The 16,870-nt window shown below is 33.4% G+C and overlaps 1 protein-coding gene across 1 annotated transcript in view; it reads left to right on the forward strand.

Annotated features, from left to right (window-relative positions):
- The window catches only part of LOC106687003 (lachesin), a gene marked incomplete at its 3' end in the record, with an annotated part of 167,040 nt that overhangs the window by 73,495 nt on the left and 76,675 nt on the right, over positions 1–16,870 (forward strand). The window contains exon 3 of the mRNA XM_067052450.1: positions 6,529–6,739. Coding sequence (XP_066908551.1) covers positions 6,529–6,739 — 211 coding nt within the window. The remainder of the gene's footprint in view (positions 1–6,528; positions 6,740–16,870) is intronic.

A 16,870-nucleotide genomic window follows, 5' to 3' on the forward strand; every position in this document is an offset into this window, starting at 1 on the left:
TTTTAGAACTCGCTGGGGGGCCAACAGAACTCCGATCAGAACTCCTGTAAAACCAAAAAAAAATTTTGCCTCAAAAATATTTCAAAGTCGAAAAAAACTCCGGAAATCGGACCGTATATCTTTTTTTCTTGCAACACTATGATATTATTCCATTATTATAGTTTTTAGAACTCGCTAGGGGGCCAACAGAACTCCGATCAGAACTCCTATAAAACCAAAAAAAAATTTTGCCTCAAAAATATTTCTAAGTCGAAAAAAACTGCAGAATTCGGACCGTATATCTTTTTTTCTAGCAACAATATGATATTATTCCATTAGTATAATTTTTAGAACTCGCTGGGGGGCCAACAGAACTCCTGTAAAACCAAAAAAGAAATTTTTTTTCTCGGCACATGTTGGTGTTGGAACTGCCAGTGTCCACTAGTCACCTCACTACTGATATCTTTATTATAGGCAGACCGCTGCTCTTTTCTCTCACATTATAATTTAGCAGTGTGCGGTCGTCTTGCCGCTAACAACCCCTTCAGATGACTTGCGTCTTCCTCCCTCCAGTCCCTCACCTCCATTCTGTCGTTTCCATCATCTTGTATCTACCTTCTTCTCTAGACTACCTTGGTTCCTTGGTTCCTCGACTTCCTCTTCGGTCTCTGATGCTCCTGATGCTTGTGTAGATTCATCTTAAGACCTATTCAACCTACGGTGGCTTCTCGATATCTGTTGGGCGTTGATCTCCATTGGTTCGCTCCGGCCGCCATCTCTTCTTCGGTACAAATATAAGCACTGTTTTAGCTAGGCTTCTTCTATTTTCTTCGTTGATAGATCTCTCTCTTCTACTATTTCCGTGTTCTCTCCTTCTTCAAGGGTTGGGCATGTTTCTTGGCCGTTGGTATTCTATCCGGGTCCTCCCTGGTTCTTCTACTTCCATACAGGCCTCTACCTCTCTAGCGCTTGCTTCTATGAGATCTTAAGCAACTTCCACAAATGAGCGCTCTCTCAGAAATCCTTTATTCTTCCCTAGTTCCTTTGCAACTGTATCTTTAGTACCAGGCATAAGAATTGCATCCGACCCTGTGCGTGGATGTTTCCATCATTTCGCTCAGTTTATCTTGAATTCTGTTAAAGCGTGCCAGGAGTTCCACGGCATATTGCCCTCTAGACTCTTTTGATTTCTTTGTCTTTTGAATCATCATAAATATGTCTTTCTCAGGGGCCCACCGTCCTCCTTCAAAAGCCTTCTTTAATTTTTCCTTGATAACTCTCCAAGGGGTCTTTTCATCAGCCTGAATCTGATTTAGGATCCTCCTCTTCACTCTACAGACGACCGCTTTCTTTAAAGCCTCCGAATCTCCACTATCGAGTAGACTTTCGATAGACTTCGCTTCAATTCGGCTTATTAGTCGGTTATCCCCTTTTATGAAGTCGCTCAATTCTCCAGTTTCCGCGGTAATCCGCTCGACGTCAGAAACGCCCATCCGAGACTTGACCTGGGCGGTTGCTGTGCTTACTTTTACCCACTCAAATCTTTTAGCATGAGCTCCCGCTACAGTAACTTCCGGTAGTGGGGCAACCTCCGGGGTGTCACCACCATGAATACACCTTACACACACAATACACAATAAACCCCATTTTGATGTAAAGCTTCCAGGTTCATGACTGCTTATCTGACGATACTGTTGGCAGCCATTATTTAAAATAAAATGAGAGAATAGAAAAAAAAAATTGAAAGCTGAGAAAACAACAGTCAAATTTTTTTCTTTAAAGCAAATATTACTCCGCTATCTAAAGTTCCCGGGTTTCGGTACCAGTTATGTATTGGTGAAAGCAAAATGTCAAAAAAGAGAAGAAGGAATAAGATCTAACACGCTTGAACTGCTGCAAAAAACTGGCTTTATTGGGTTCAATAATAACCCATAAGCCATATAATCTTTAGGGGTCCTTTGTTCAGTACATCTCTTTATATACATTCTATCAGCTGATCCCCTCAGTCAGCTGACATCGAAATAACAGCTGGCCGATACCCATCCAAAGCGACACAAAAGGAGACACCGATTGCGAACACACCGCTAGTAGAATTACAAATCGACACTTTCAACTGGAGGGGCTACAAGTGGGTTACAGTAATTGACCTTTTTAGTAAAGTGGCCATAGCACATCAGGAAGGAATTAAGGAACCAAAAGAACGAAGGACGGTCCACATAGAACAACTCAAGTTCCCCATAATAAATAAACAATTGGATCTGGAGTTTTCTCATCAATGTACAAGTTTTTTTTTTTTTTTTTTTAAGTTTTATTGTTAGTGTTACTAAGTTTTATGGTACGAAGAAGGGAGTGCCAAGTTTTATTAGTTTTTAAGTAGTTCCTGTGTTAATTTTAGCTTATGAAAAGTGTATTTTTTTAGTTTTCGTTTGTTTTGTTCGTTTAGTTTGTCTTTAGTTTTTTTTTTTTTTTTAGTTTTGTTGCGGTTATCTTTTTGGGGTTTATGAGGCATGTTCATAGTACTTAAACAAGTATTTATTACCTGATGCTTACAAATCGAATAAGGGTTATTTATACTATTCGAGTTCCTTTTATTAATTACTCACGGTAAATCAACGATCTTCCAATAAGAAGAGTTTTTTTTTTGTCAGATACTGAATAAATCTTAGAATAATCTAAAACCTTAGATTACTTCAGCAAATAATCCTTTCATAATGTTCTTAACAAAAACAAATGTAAAATTAAACAGGAATAGATCTTTCTTTTAGGGTCTAGGTTTTAGGAAGAAGCTTTAGTCCTTCAGTATATATATTTTTAGCTAAGTTAATTGTAAATTATGCGTCAATAAAAAGAAAATGCTGGCTTAGTAAAGAATTATTCTGTAATTTTTTATTTCAAAGGAATGAGCACGCTTTGTTTAGTTAAAATTTTTAATTTAGTTATTTTTAGACAACCCTCATCTGTTTCAATTTACGTACTTCGTCTCTTATACAGGAAAAAAATTTAATTAAGAAAGACTTTTTTCATTAGGATAATTTGACGGTTGTATTGAACGTTTTAAAAAATATATATCTCAGCAACTGCCTTTAATCCTCAATAAATATATTTATAAATCTTATCTTCACTATTCTTTTTTCCCTTACACCTCTCTTTTTCATCGGTTTGTCTGAAGAAGTTAACTTAACCTCACATTAACTATAACACACTGGACCACCATTAAATACTAGTCGCCTTAGTTTGGGAATTCAACCTGTGCTTTGGCAGACTGGAGATTGCTAAGGTGACGCCATTATGCACATTGATTAATACGGACTTAACAGCCTTAGATTTGTCAGCTTATTTGCATTCCAAAACCAACTTGTGGCTTGTTGAGAGTAGCAGTATATTTCCTATTTTTGTCAAATAATGAATAAATCTTAAAATAATCTAAAACCATAGATCACTTCAGCAAATAGTACTTTCATAATGTTCTTAACAAAAACAGATGTAAAATTATACTGGATTATTTATATAACTTTTTTAGGGTCTTCTTTATGTATTTACCTTGTATTCCTTTTATGTGTTTTCTCAAAACCTCAAAAAATGAAGTCCTTACATACTTCTTGGTTTTCGCCTCTATCGGTTCCCCCTGGCCCAGGTCTCTTCTTTTATACATATAGGGGAATTGCCTAGCGATATGACCCTCATTGCCGCATTCGAAGCATCTTGTGCACCACCACTTGTCCGTAACCATGACAATTCCGATCCTCCCACCGACCATTGTTTCTGGCTTTTGCTTGGCTCCTTCTATTTTCTTGGAGATTAGCTCTCTCTCTTCGACCCTATCCGTGATCTCTTCTTCTCCAAGGATGAGCTCTCTCTCGGAAATCCCACCTTCTTCCCCAGCTCTTTGGCCAATTGAACCTTTAATACCATGGATCAGAATTGCATCCGACCCTGTACTTGGATTGTTTTCATCTTGAGTTTATCTTGTATTCTGTTAAAGCGTGCCAGAAATTCCGCTCACTAGACTGTTTCGGTTCTCTTCGTCTGCCTGAATCTGATTGAGGATGCCCATCTTTACTCTGCAGACGACGGCTGCTTTTAGTGCCTCCGCATCTTCGCTATCAAGTAGATCTATAGACTTCGCGTCAATTCGGCTTATTAGTCGGTCACCCAGTTTTAAAAAGTGATTTAATTCTCCAATTTTTTAGGTGTTTTTTTCTCAATCCGACACCGTCTTCCCCAGATCCTGGGCGGTTGCCGTACCGACCTTAATCCATTCTAGCGTCGTGGCATAAGCTTGTGCTAAAGAGACTTCCAGCAGTGGATGAATTTCCTCCAGAGGTGGGTTCCCTGCAGATAAAGGTTGGTTGACTGCAGCTTAAGGTTGGTTGTTTTGGTTCCAACCCTCCAGGTTCAGAACTGTTGCTCTCATGGTTCCGTTACTGGCCATATTTTTATAAAATGAAAGGAGACGACAAAATCCAAACAAAAAAAATCTTCTTAAAGACAAAAGTTACTCCGGTATCTAAAGTTCTCAGGTTTCAGCTCCACTTAAGAATCGGTGAAAGGAAAATGTTAAAAAAAAGAAGAAGTAATAAGATCTGACACGCTTGAACTGCTGTAAAATACTGGCTTGATTGGGTTCGGTACATCTCTTTATATACATTAAATCAGCTGATCCCCATATATATACAAAAGTAAAGTTTACCATTTGCTTTTGAAATAATATATTCCATGTTTAAACTTGATTTTTAAAAAATATTTTTCCAGTTAATCACCACTTCGGGCAATGTGTCAGTTTTTATATCCTCAAGTCATACCAGTTTTTCACCAAGTGCTTCAGAAAACATTGAATTTCATCTTTACCTCGTGAATTTAAAGATAGTCTCAGGGTCCAAGTCCACACCATGGTGAGTTATGTTTATAGCTTACTGATGTCCCTGCTAGCATAAAGTAAACCTACAATACTTCCTTTCGATCCCAAAAGATAGCTGGATTTTGACGGCTGTTAGTTATAGACACGTGAATTTTCAAATTATCACAGTGTGAGGAAAGAAAATTCATCTCCTAAAATTGCAAAGTTGGCAATAAAAATGATGATATTTTATGAAATAACGTTATTCTGTATTTAAAAAAAACAAAAAATAGAGACATTAATTTTGGGATTGACCATATATACTAGAATTAGATTAGTATAACTTTAATAGCTCGGTGCTGATATGAACTCTAAACATTCAGAGATTAATAATTTTTTGCAGTGACAATTACAGATTGTTTTTTAAATTATTACAGCGTATCTAATAACACGATTTTCTTTCTAAAAGCTAATATGAATGTTGAAAAAAAATACTTAGACCACATATCACAACACTCAATATTTCTAGTGACAACTACAAAACTATTTGAAAACAATTAGTCGCTTCTTTAGATCTGCCGCTATTATCGATCAGAAGTAGAAGACATCAGATGACGAGAAATGGGTTTATGGACCATTTGAGTGGGAATAGCACAATCCGAGGAGTAGAGATCGTTCACTACAGGCCCCACTCTCATTCCGATATCGGAAAATGGAGTGACATTGAGAACATCAGCATTTGACTAATTCATCCAGCGCAAATAATGAACAGATGTAGTAGAGTAGGTGCATTCATTTATTACTATTTTTTTTTCTACATTTCCTCTGGCTCTACTTAAAATTCTAAAAAACTAAAAACCTTCAAACTATAATGACCTGCGATATAGTTTTATCTAAACCACTAGAAATCAACATCTAGTGAAATCATATGGTAAAATATCATGAAAATTACTCCTACGAAAATAATCATTATAAGCCTAATAGCTCTTTAAGTCAGCTTTAGTTATGTGCTAATAGACATTTATACGTCTAATGATTCTTGAAATATAGATTTCCCAAAATGAATTTACTAACTATTGATTTTTGAGTTTAAAAAAAAGTAGGCCTGGGAAACTATTGAACGTAAATAACATATTTAGGGTACATATATATAAATTGACTCTTTTTTAAAAATAACATTGAATTAGATTTTTAGTGTTCTTAATTTAATTTTCTTAATTACTCAATTTCTCATTAGTTAAATTAATTACTCCAGAACATGAATTAGCTAGTTTTAAATATATGGATCAAATGAAAAAATATGTTTGTAACTTTTTACAACCACTATTTTCATTTTTCCTAACTATAGTTGGCAAACTCATCAATTTTGAATATTGTCTCCTCTTGGGCTCTTTAAAGTCTATAAAAATTACTTACAATAATTTTTATAATCCTTTTTCTTTGAACTTATAATTATTTTCACTAGTACAATTTTATTTATTTTTCCATGTTATTCAGAAATCTGACATATTGCCTTGAATATTTCTGCCTTAGTAACTCTGCTCAGAGTAACCTTTATTTAAATTTTATAGTAAATTTCAAATATTTTTATTAATTAAAGAATCTAGGATAAACAAGAAACTCAACTTCAGTTGTGATAAATATACTCAATAATATAATTTTACGGATAATAAGTAAACAAAAATTTTCAATACAGAACAATTCCTTTTCAGGTTGGCTGGCTAAAGGCTGAAGATCAGACCTTGCTTAGTGTCCATAACTTCGTGGTGACCCACAACCCAAGGATCTCTGTGAGCCAAGATACAGACAAAGGAATTTGGCGGCTACACATTCGGCAGTTAAAAAACTCAGATAGGGGATGCTACATGTGCCAGATCAACTCGGCGACCATGATGAAGCAGATCGGGTGCTTGGATTTACAAGGTAAGTCGTACATATAATTTCTTGTTTTATTCAACGTTTGATTTAAAAATGAAAAATCATTATTTCTATAGTCAGGGTACTGATATGTGAATTCCGATAGTGTTAGAACTAATTAAAAACCAGAATATTTTTTCTTCCATGCTTGATTATACAATTTCTTAATTTTAAATAAATATGTGGAGATATTTTAAAAAAATGAAAAACCTTTATGTAACATATTTATATGAGTCTCAATATGCATCATTAATACGAATAGCCATCAAAAACAATAAATCACATACTGAAAGCATTTATAAAGCTGCATAGTTTAAGATTTGCCTATGGATGGTGCTGCATCTGCAGTGCGGATACTACTGTGATGTCTGCAATGTGTGAGACATTTATGAAAAATTCTGTAGAATGGACATGGTCCAGAAAATAGCATTCTGTGTTGCTAACTACTTTGCTCTAATATTCAAAGTATGATTTCATGCCGAAAAAGTACAATATGTTATTAACGTATTTTTTGACTAAAATGTTACGGTGACTAGCTAGAAAAATAATATAACACAAACCTGCACACACAAAGCTGCCCATTTATAAAAATTTAAACGTTAATAGAAAATTTATAAACCAATTTAAATTTATATTTACAGCTAGAAATTTTGATACAATGCAGAATTAAAGTGTTCGTTTCTTCTGACCGTAGATTTAAATGTAAGAGTATACAGAATTGTTACATACCATATTCACTTTTGCTTACTAATGGGAACCGTTGTTGCTTATGCCTTAAGGTTCTTGAAGGTTTGTTTAGCTTTAAAGAATGAATAAACCAATAAAGTATTGATACTGATCTAAGACGTGAAATTTCTCGGCCAGCACCTGATAAATTCTGCTGAAATGAAGAAGATCCTTAAGTGAGCACGTAAGGTCGTCGAACGAGAAAATTAATGAATGAGAAAATAAGCGCAAAACCAGTGGATGAACGCTTGTGTGGAACCCCAGAAGAGACGAACAAATATTTTTATCATCTTCAGCATGGTGAATTCGGGTTCGTCAGGCCTTGTGATACCACTTTAAAGGAAAGCAAACTGATGCTCATTTCTTCAATTATTGTATTAAATATTACAACGCCCTCTTATCATCAAAAGGACTAGTCCGGTAACAATGTTTTATCAAGTGAACATTATACTCAATTTCTTTTATCTAAAAAAATACTAGATTACTGGAGGATTTAGCATATGCAAATTATTAAAAATATTAAAAACCAGTTTTAAATTTTGCTCTTCCTAACAAATAAGTGTACATTAATTTCTTTCAATGGTTGTATATTTAAAAATGTTTTATAAGCGCTATGATAAAATGTTGACCACTCCCTAGGAGTTTGTATATCAAATATTACATATTTACCTCAGTATTTGTTTTTTATTTTAGGTGTATTACTAATAACTAATAAAGCATTACAAGTAGCTTAAATATTCTTATGCATTTAACGAACTTCAATTTGAGCTCTAATCGTGGTTTTTATTTTCAATATTTTCCGAGATTTTTCTGTCTAAATAACGAGTAATCAACATCATCATCTAAAAACACTGTTTGGCTAGCAGGAGGAAAATGAAGGATAATTAAATTGTCAAATAACATATACTAAAACAATAAATAAATATAATATCTTTATCGGACCAATTAGTAGACGAAGATAAATTAAATAATTATGAGCCAAAAGGTTTAGAAAAGTCGTATGAGTGGACACACAACATATTTTCGTTCTCGCTTTGCGTATGATCAATTAAAAAGCTGATGTAGCATTTATTCATTCGTTTGCTTAAGAGGATGGAATCCCAAATAATAATCTTCTGCCTTACTACCACATTAGTATGAGCTGAACATGGTTTTAAATTGTTTTACTTGTAAATATTTTTATTTTATATTTTTAGATAATGATTACAATATGGGTTGTTCTGGAATTTGAAAGGAATAGGTCTAGAAAAAAATTAAAATACAGATGGGTTCAGTTCGGGTCAGTTATGAAACAGTGTATGGTGCAACCCAGACCACAATTTCCTATTACTAATTTGTTTTGGCTACCCATCACAAAAAAATGGTTTAATTTATTTTGAAGAAAATTCTTTTTTCTGTTGTCATATAGAGCTCTGAGCAGGTTTAAAGTAATATCAAAATGACATCTGCTGCCTTGAAACAAAAAAGGCGAATGAAATTCCAATATTTGTAAGCTTTGTGTTTCACAATTACTTTACCTATTATGATCAAACTTCATATTGTTGAGTCACCAAAATGTTAGCAATATTGATATATTATCAAATTAAACTAAATAAACTTGCAAACTAAAAATTATAATTTGATGTTTATTTCCGCTATATAAAAAAAAATCCGCTACTTGGATTGTTGTCAGTGCTGTTTGTGGTTCCTCGAAATGAAATCTTAACCCCCAGTATGGTTAGAATAGGGAGATAATCCTTCCCCTCTCCCATAGGTCCGGGAGGTCACACATAGCAAGGAACGGGGTTATGTAACATAAATTCTGATGATAACAATAGTACCAACATATGGTGTTCCGTTTAGGTGGCCCGTTCCATAAATTTATTACTGATTTATGTTGATTAGTCGTCAGCAAGTAAGTCTTGTTTCAGTTACTAAACCTACTGTTAAGGGTTGTTAGTTCGTAAATGTAGTTTCGAGTACCATTTACGTTACAAAGTAGAATAGAAAGGGATTTTATTGGTGTCATTTGAAGGTTTGTTGGCGGAGAGATTGGAAGATTGGATATAATTAGGTAAAGGGAATAATAAGGGATTTAAACTCAAAGGAAAGAATTTTGTGAGATCAGAGAAGTAGGGAGGAGGGGGATACAGACTATCTCATTTATAGGCATTTGAGTAATGGATCAAGGCTGAAGAACAGAGGCATTTGGATGTTGCGGTTGGGTTTGGGGATCATTAGATGTCGGTTACGATTGCGGCAGGACCGGAGATACCGGTTCAGTTTTCCCAACCATTTGAGCGAAGGACACTCCTGGTTTTACAATATTTGAGGATCTAGCTTATCTTCCTACCTCAGGCCTTCTTGTTTTCTGCATAATAAGTTTTACTACGTCAGACATCCCTTGTAGGTAGCCGGTTGCTCTTCTTCCTGAATAGTTTACACTCAGTACATTGGATTTATGTTCTTCACTACACTTAACGCACCTAGCTAATTAGTGATGTCGAAGTGGTTGTGTTAGATTTGCTATTTCTGACTCAAATTTAAGTTGCGAGGTGAGTACCTCGCTATCACCTACCGTAATATAGAGTTGTATCACTATGCATGGACAATGCGTGTTCATACACATTTCTAAAAATAACTCTAGAATATACTGATCTACTACGTATACTACCACCCACTACCTCATAATGAGAAGAATTCCATTATAGGGAAATTTGCACTGATTCCTGCCAGTTTGTGCTCAATCAAATCTCTAGGCTAGAAACGCTATCAAGGGATGCTGCTTGTAAGATGTAAGCTTTTAGTGGATCATAAGATTCTATTGTATTCTTTATTGATTCAAATAATACATTTATGAATATTGCAATATATAGCATCGTTGTAACTTCTGTGAAATCATATTGTATAAAAAAAAAAAAAGTTGTACAAATATTAATATACGTTTGCAGATGAAAGTAGAAGTTCAGTGTTAGCTGGTAGGTTGTATCGTGTCTGCCTGTAGCGGTTAGTGGGACTGTTAGTTGTTACCGTACAGACCAGGAGATTGCGGTGTCGGCAACTTGAAAACTTACTACAAAATTTAAATAATAAATAACAAATCTATTATAGGACTGAGGTGGAAAGTTATATTTAGACGGCAATCACAGTAAACTAAATGGCTGAGATTGATAATTGTTCAGAATCTTTCTCTTCGACATGTGACATTATGGTATAAGTTACAGAGGAGATAAAGCATCTTAGATCGCATACCCTAGTATGCGCACTATGCGGTTCTTTTTAAATTGTTTATCTAAACAATTTATAAAATTTAGTACAATTTACACACATCTGTGTGTATTGTATAAATAAATAGAAAATTTATTAAAATTTACTTTTTAATAATTAGAGACAACTTTATCTGCTTCGGTTCAGTGAATGACTTACACAAACATACTGTGATCAGCTAATGCCGATATAATGGTTGTGTTTGATCGTCCAATCTGAGGCTGACTGCGGTGAAATGGGTTAGCCAAACCTCCTTAACAGATCTGAAATCATAATTGATTGGAATTTAAACTAAGATAATTATTCGTGATGATAACTAATACATAACTATTAGAACAGTTACTTCAGTCTATGTATATATTATAGGCTTTTTACAAAGTTATGAAATGGTATTGGATGAATTACAGTATTTAAAAAGACTAACCAAAACAAACAAAAACATGAAGGACAATGGTTCATACACTATTTATTGCTTCTCAATATCGAATAAACACAAAATATTCTGAACTCCATAGGAGCAATTGGATGTATTCGATCTAAAATCTTCTTAAATTGTAGATGGCAAATTTGTAATATTTAAGGTATGTGTAGTAAGTTTAATATACAATATTAAACGCAAAAACACTATATGAAATAAATCAAAATCTGTCGAATTTCCACCCAAATAGGAACATATGAATGATTGTGGAGTAATACTATAATTAAACAAGTAATAAATCATATAAATAAAAAATACCCACAATGGATATTATAGAGGCATAAAATACTATACATGTGAAAAATAAGAATATAGCGGAAATTTCGCCAACGGCTTGGGAGGTGACTCTGGGCGGAGCCGCATGATATATTGCAGGCACACCTCATTCCCAGCCGAGGAATTGGACTCGGCTCAACTTAAGTCATGTGGAGGGGGTGTGGATATGCTGGTATTGTTTCATATTTATTTCAGGCAAAGTCAGTATTTTTATAGCCAGCGTTCATATTTATTATATCCCCAGCAACATAATTATATTTAATTTTATAAAATAGAAAAGGCGAAAAATTCATACGACGGTATGATGACTATAAATTTGCTAAGGGAGTTTTGCCATATTTAGAAAGTCAGATTTTCATCAATATTGGTCATTAATATAGTCAATGAGTATATATGAAAGTAAAAGAATCGATAAGATTACTAACTAGATGCATTTATGTTTTATGCGAATTATCAAACTCATAGTAATATAAAAACTTGAAGATTTATTGTAGTACTAAATGTTACATTAAACGGAATTGTAATTTTTACAATCTTGGAAGCTATAGTTTAGAGCAAAGTTCCTTCATATCTAGTGGCTAAAACTTAATGGTTTACTGAATTGAATAATCACTGCTATAGGTGGGAGATATAAAGAAAATCAGAGAAGAAAGGAAATACCCTCGTGGGGACATTTAAAGACAAAATAAATATATATTGATGACTAACAAAAGAGCCTCCCAATGTTCTCAACTTGACCATTAAGAATCTAGGTGTCGACCATATGTTCTATTTAAGGCAATATGGTTATAATGCAATAGTTTAAGATAAAAATTTTTGAAGATTGTTTGTAATAACATCTTTGTGTTATCCTAATAAAATGAACTTCATTTGACTAAAACAAATAAATATAATATATTTATTATTGTGATTAAAATATCACATTTGCGTTTACCTATATCTGTCCAATTTTATCGAAAAATATGAACTATCACTCACGAAATACTAAAAAAAACTTTATTGGTATAATACAAACAAGAATGTTTACATAACAAGTGCTACTGAGCTAATGACACGTACTGTAATGCTAGCTAGACTAAGTAGGGAGACATATATATAGTGGTGGAGGATTAGTGCTGATGCTACATTAAATTTGGTGGTGGTCCGGGGATAACTCCTCCCAACCGAAGAATGAAGCTTCCTAGCGAATGATTGGATGAGAATGTGCCCAAGGGTTGAAGGGCTGTGACTGCGGAACTTCTGCTGTTGGTTTGTTGATGCTAAAGACTTTCCTAATTTGAGAATACTTGAGGTATATATGATACAAGAATAAATAAAGTACAATAATTGAGAAAATTATTTGCAATATTGCAGGTATATACATATGATGATCCCATGATAAGCTATCTAATTCTAAATTAGAAGTTTCTATATATTCTAAATTATGAAAAGATATATTTGAATGAGTACAACTAAAGATTTCATATGAATAAGACATAGGTAATATACTAATATCCTTATTTCTAGTAATATTTACAAAAGAGTCATTATTTCCTAATTTTAGTACACAACTTCTAGGTATAGGAATAGGTAATGTAGTATTAGGTTGTGGGTATAAAACATTTCGGTTATATAAAATATATACATCAATATTTTCTATATATCTAATAAAAGGTTCTTCATTATTAATAGTAGTAGCTGTACAAGAGGTAATATTATTTTTGATAACTTGATTAATACAAGAGTTTGTATTTTGTAAAACATTTGTACAATAATAATTTGTTTTGATATAAGTACAATTTCCGGTAAAAGCTTGGTTGTGAGAAAATAAAATTAAGTGATTGGGTACAACCGTTGTTACAAGATTGTTTCGGTGTGCTGATAGAACTGACAACAGTACAATGTTGAAAGTTTTCTACTTTCATTTGGGATTGATAGAATATAGTGAATTGTACCATTTCTTATAGCACAGTGGATTTTGCTAGTTAACCATAAAGTTTCCAAATCTTTGCTTATATATTTTTGTTGTAAGTATGTGTGTTTAATAATGTCAGCGTGTGGTATGCCAAGTCTACACATCTCCAGAGAATTTTCTATATCAAGAATTCGAATTGTTATATAATTTATAATTGAATAGAGTTCTTCTAAGTGTATTTTGTATTTTTTTTTCTCAGTTTGTGATATGACTTCGTTTAATTTTTTATTATTATTTTTTATGATTTGTATATCTTCATTAAATTTGTAAATCATTTTCTTGTTGATTGTGAGTTCGTTAATTAAATTGTTTTGTATAGTGTTTTCGATATGTTCAAGATTTTCAATAATGTAATAATAAGGAAAGGTATGATACCTTATCGGAAGCATCCATACCAGTTAACCATTTGATAGCAGTACCGAGACCATCAAGTCCTCGTTTATTTCTGTTATGTGACGTTAAAGATTCGATTTTATCTTCTAAGTACAGAATTTGTTTAAGTGTCAAGTTATAAATAGATTCTTTAGCTGGGAAATGTATTAAACCCTGTTTAATAGTTTGTATATTGTCAATTAAATCAAAGAAATGTAAGTAGTGAATTACCTAAGACAAAAGAGTCAGCGAGCTTAAAAGTCACTAAACCTCCAGAATGTGTCACGTCAGCTAGTTGATAAGCTACCGTCGGAGTCACTATCAGCAGTGTCCAGATCAACAACTGATCCAATATCATCCGTAAGCAAAACAAATGTCTTCTGACGATCCTTTCTAGGTCTCCTTACGTTGTTAGTATGTACATGCACTATTTAGTTCTTGTCTATAAAGGTATAGACTGGCTTATAGAGGTTTTCATCTTTTGTCCTAACACGTCGTTTTATATATTTCGTCGCGTATTTCGGGTGGGTCTTCTCGATTTTGATTTAAGTACGTTTTTCTTTTTCATCCGAAATTTGTCTATGAGCTAATTTATGAATTACATTTAATTTATCGTGATATTTTTGTACAAGTATTCCTTAATTAGTTGTTCATTCCGGTTTGGATCAATAATTTTTCCGAAGGTAATTTCATTTGGTGTTAATTTTAGATTTTTATTTAATGTTTTATGAAACGTTCGAACCGCAATATTTACATTGGTTTCAAAACTAATAGAAGGATTTTCCTCTTTTATGACCGGTAATAGTTCAATTAACGTAGAATGTGCACGATTTAATATCCCTAAAGAATTAGAGTTATTTGAAACTGTATAGTGGCATATGATTCCTAAACTTTCTAATAAATTTTGAATTAAGGCATTTTTGTATTCTCTACCCTGGTCCATCGTGATTTGTATCGAAGGGGATATAAAGAAAAATATTGTGTTAAAACTTGATGGATGTTAGTGGCATTATTTGTCCGAATGACTTGAGCATATAATCGTTTAGAGAAGTTATCTATGATTGTAATGATAAATTTTCGCTCATAATGCAAAGTGTCTATCATTAAATATTCAAAAGGTCTTTCCGGATTAGGGGTGATTTGGAATTTTGTCTTTATTGGTTTTCTCTCATATTTAGTTTTTGCACAAGTACGACATTTGTTAATAAAGGCAGCTATTTCGTCTTTCATGCGAGGAAAGTAATAATATCTTTTTAGTTTCTCATATCTTTCCATAATCCCGCGATGGTATGATTTACCGGTGTGGTAATTTTCAATAAGTTCGAGTTGTTCAGGTTTATCAAGTTTGTCTATTAATTTAGTTTTATATCTTTTAATTCTAACTGTTGGGCATTTAGCTTCAATGAAGTCTGAAATTTTGTGAAATATTCCCTCATAGTCATCTCTAACTGTTTCCACGTTGGGTTAGCAGTAAATACCATACGTTCCATTTGGCTTAATAATTTCTAGCAATTTTTGTTCTAAATCGTTTTTCCATGGGTAAGCCGTTTCTATCTTATACCGAAAGGTTTTTCGATTTGTAATTCTTCATTACCACGGGTTATAAAAATTTGATATGTTTCCACATTTACCGGTCGGTCGGTTACAATAAAAATTTGATTATCACTATTGCCCTAGGAGTGTTGAGTGGCAAGGCTTTCCGCGTCATTGAGAACTTCGTGTTCTCGGGCTTCAGGTAATGCGTTTTCTAAATCGTTAATTAGTTCTTGATATTCCGAAGCGTTGGGGGAGAGTAATGGCTCATCATTGTTGATCAGATTTTCAGTATCAACATCCATATCTTCAACGCCATTAAGTTCATAAATTTTGGTATTATTTTCAATTTTAACTCGGCTCAGTGCGTCCGCGACGTGATTTGTCCGTCCTTCTACGTATTTAATGTCAAAATTAAATTCATTTAATAAAAAGATCCATTTCATTATGCGGGTAATATTATTTTTCATAGAAAATATCCAAAGGAGAGGTTTGTGGTCAGTTTGTATAGTAAAATGCTGGCCATATAAATAAGGTTTAAAATGTTTACAGGCGTAAACTATTGCAAATAATTCTTTTTCTATTGTGGAATATCAAGATTCAATGATGGATAAAGTTTTAGAAGCAAAGGCTATAGGGTGATCTCTGCCTTCAGAGATTTGGGAAAGTACTGCGCCAACTGCGATATTACTGGCGTCAGTTGTTTAAATAATGGGTTCAGAAAAATCAGGGTAAATTAATATAGGAGAATTAAGAAGTTGATATTTTAGATTATGAAATGCTTCGCTATAACATTCAGGATTTATTATATTATCTGATTTGCGTAAGCACGAAGTTAATGGTTGAGCTATACGAGCATAGTTTTGAATAAATTTTCAATAATGACCAGTTAGGCCGAAAAACTGCTTAATTTCTTTTTCCGATTGGGGGATAGGAAATTTTTCTACAGCTTCGAGTTTGCGGGGGTCCGTTTTAATTCCGTCAGGTGTTAATATGTAACCTAAAAATGGTAATTTTGAATGAAAAAATTCGGTTTTGTCTAGCTGAATAGATAAATTATGTTGATGCAATTAGGAAATTACGGTATCTAAGTGCCGAAAATGGTTTTCTTTTGGTTTTGAAAAAACTATTTTGTCATCAATATAAACAAGTACATTTGATTATTAGCGATGTATGATGGGCATTACATGGGCTGAAGTGCATGCGAGTAAATTCAGTGTCCCGTGTCTGTCGAAAATGCTGTTTTACCAATAGAATATTCGTCCATTTCGATTTGATGGAACCCGGAAGCTAAAGCAATGGTTGTGAATAATTTTGATCCGTTAAGTTGGTTTAAAAGATCTTCAATATTTGAAAGCGGAAATTTATCTGGTATGGTTTCTGAATTTAATTTTCTGTAGTCAATAACGACTCGAATTTTACGTTTACTGCTTGCGTCGGGTTTTTTTGGTACCACCCATATTGGGCTATTGTATGGTGAATTACTTTCTCGTATTATTTCATTATTTAACAAAGTTTTTATTTCTTGATTTACATCATCCTTAAATTGTTG

Source organism: Halyomorpha halys, unplaced genomic scaffold, assembly GCF_000696795.3.
Source record: "Halyomorpha halys isolate HHAL.00 unplaced genomic scaffold, Hhal_1.1 Scaffold902.1, whole genome shotgun sequence".
Classification (NCBI taxonomy): domain Eukaryota; kingdom Metazoa; phylum Arthropoda; class Insecta; order Hemiptera; family Pentatomidae; genus Halyomorpha; species Halyomorpha halys.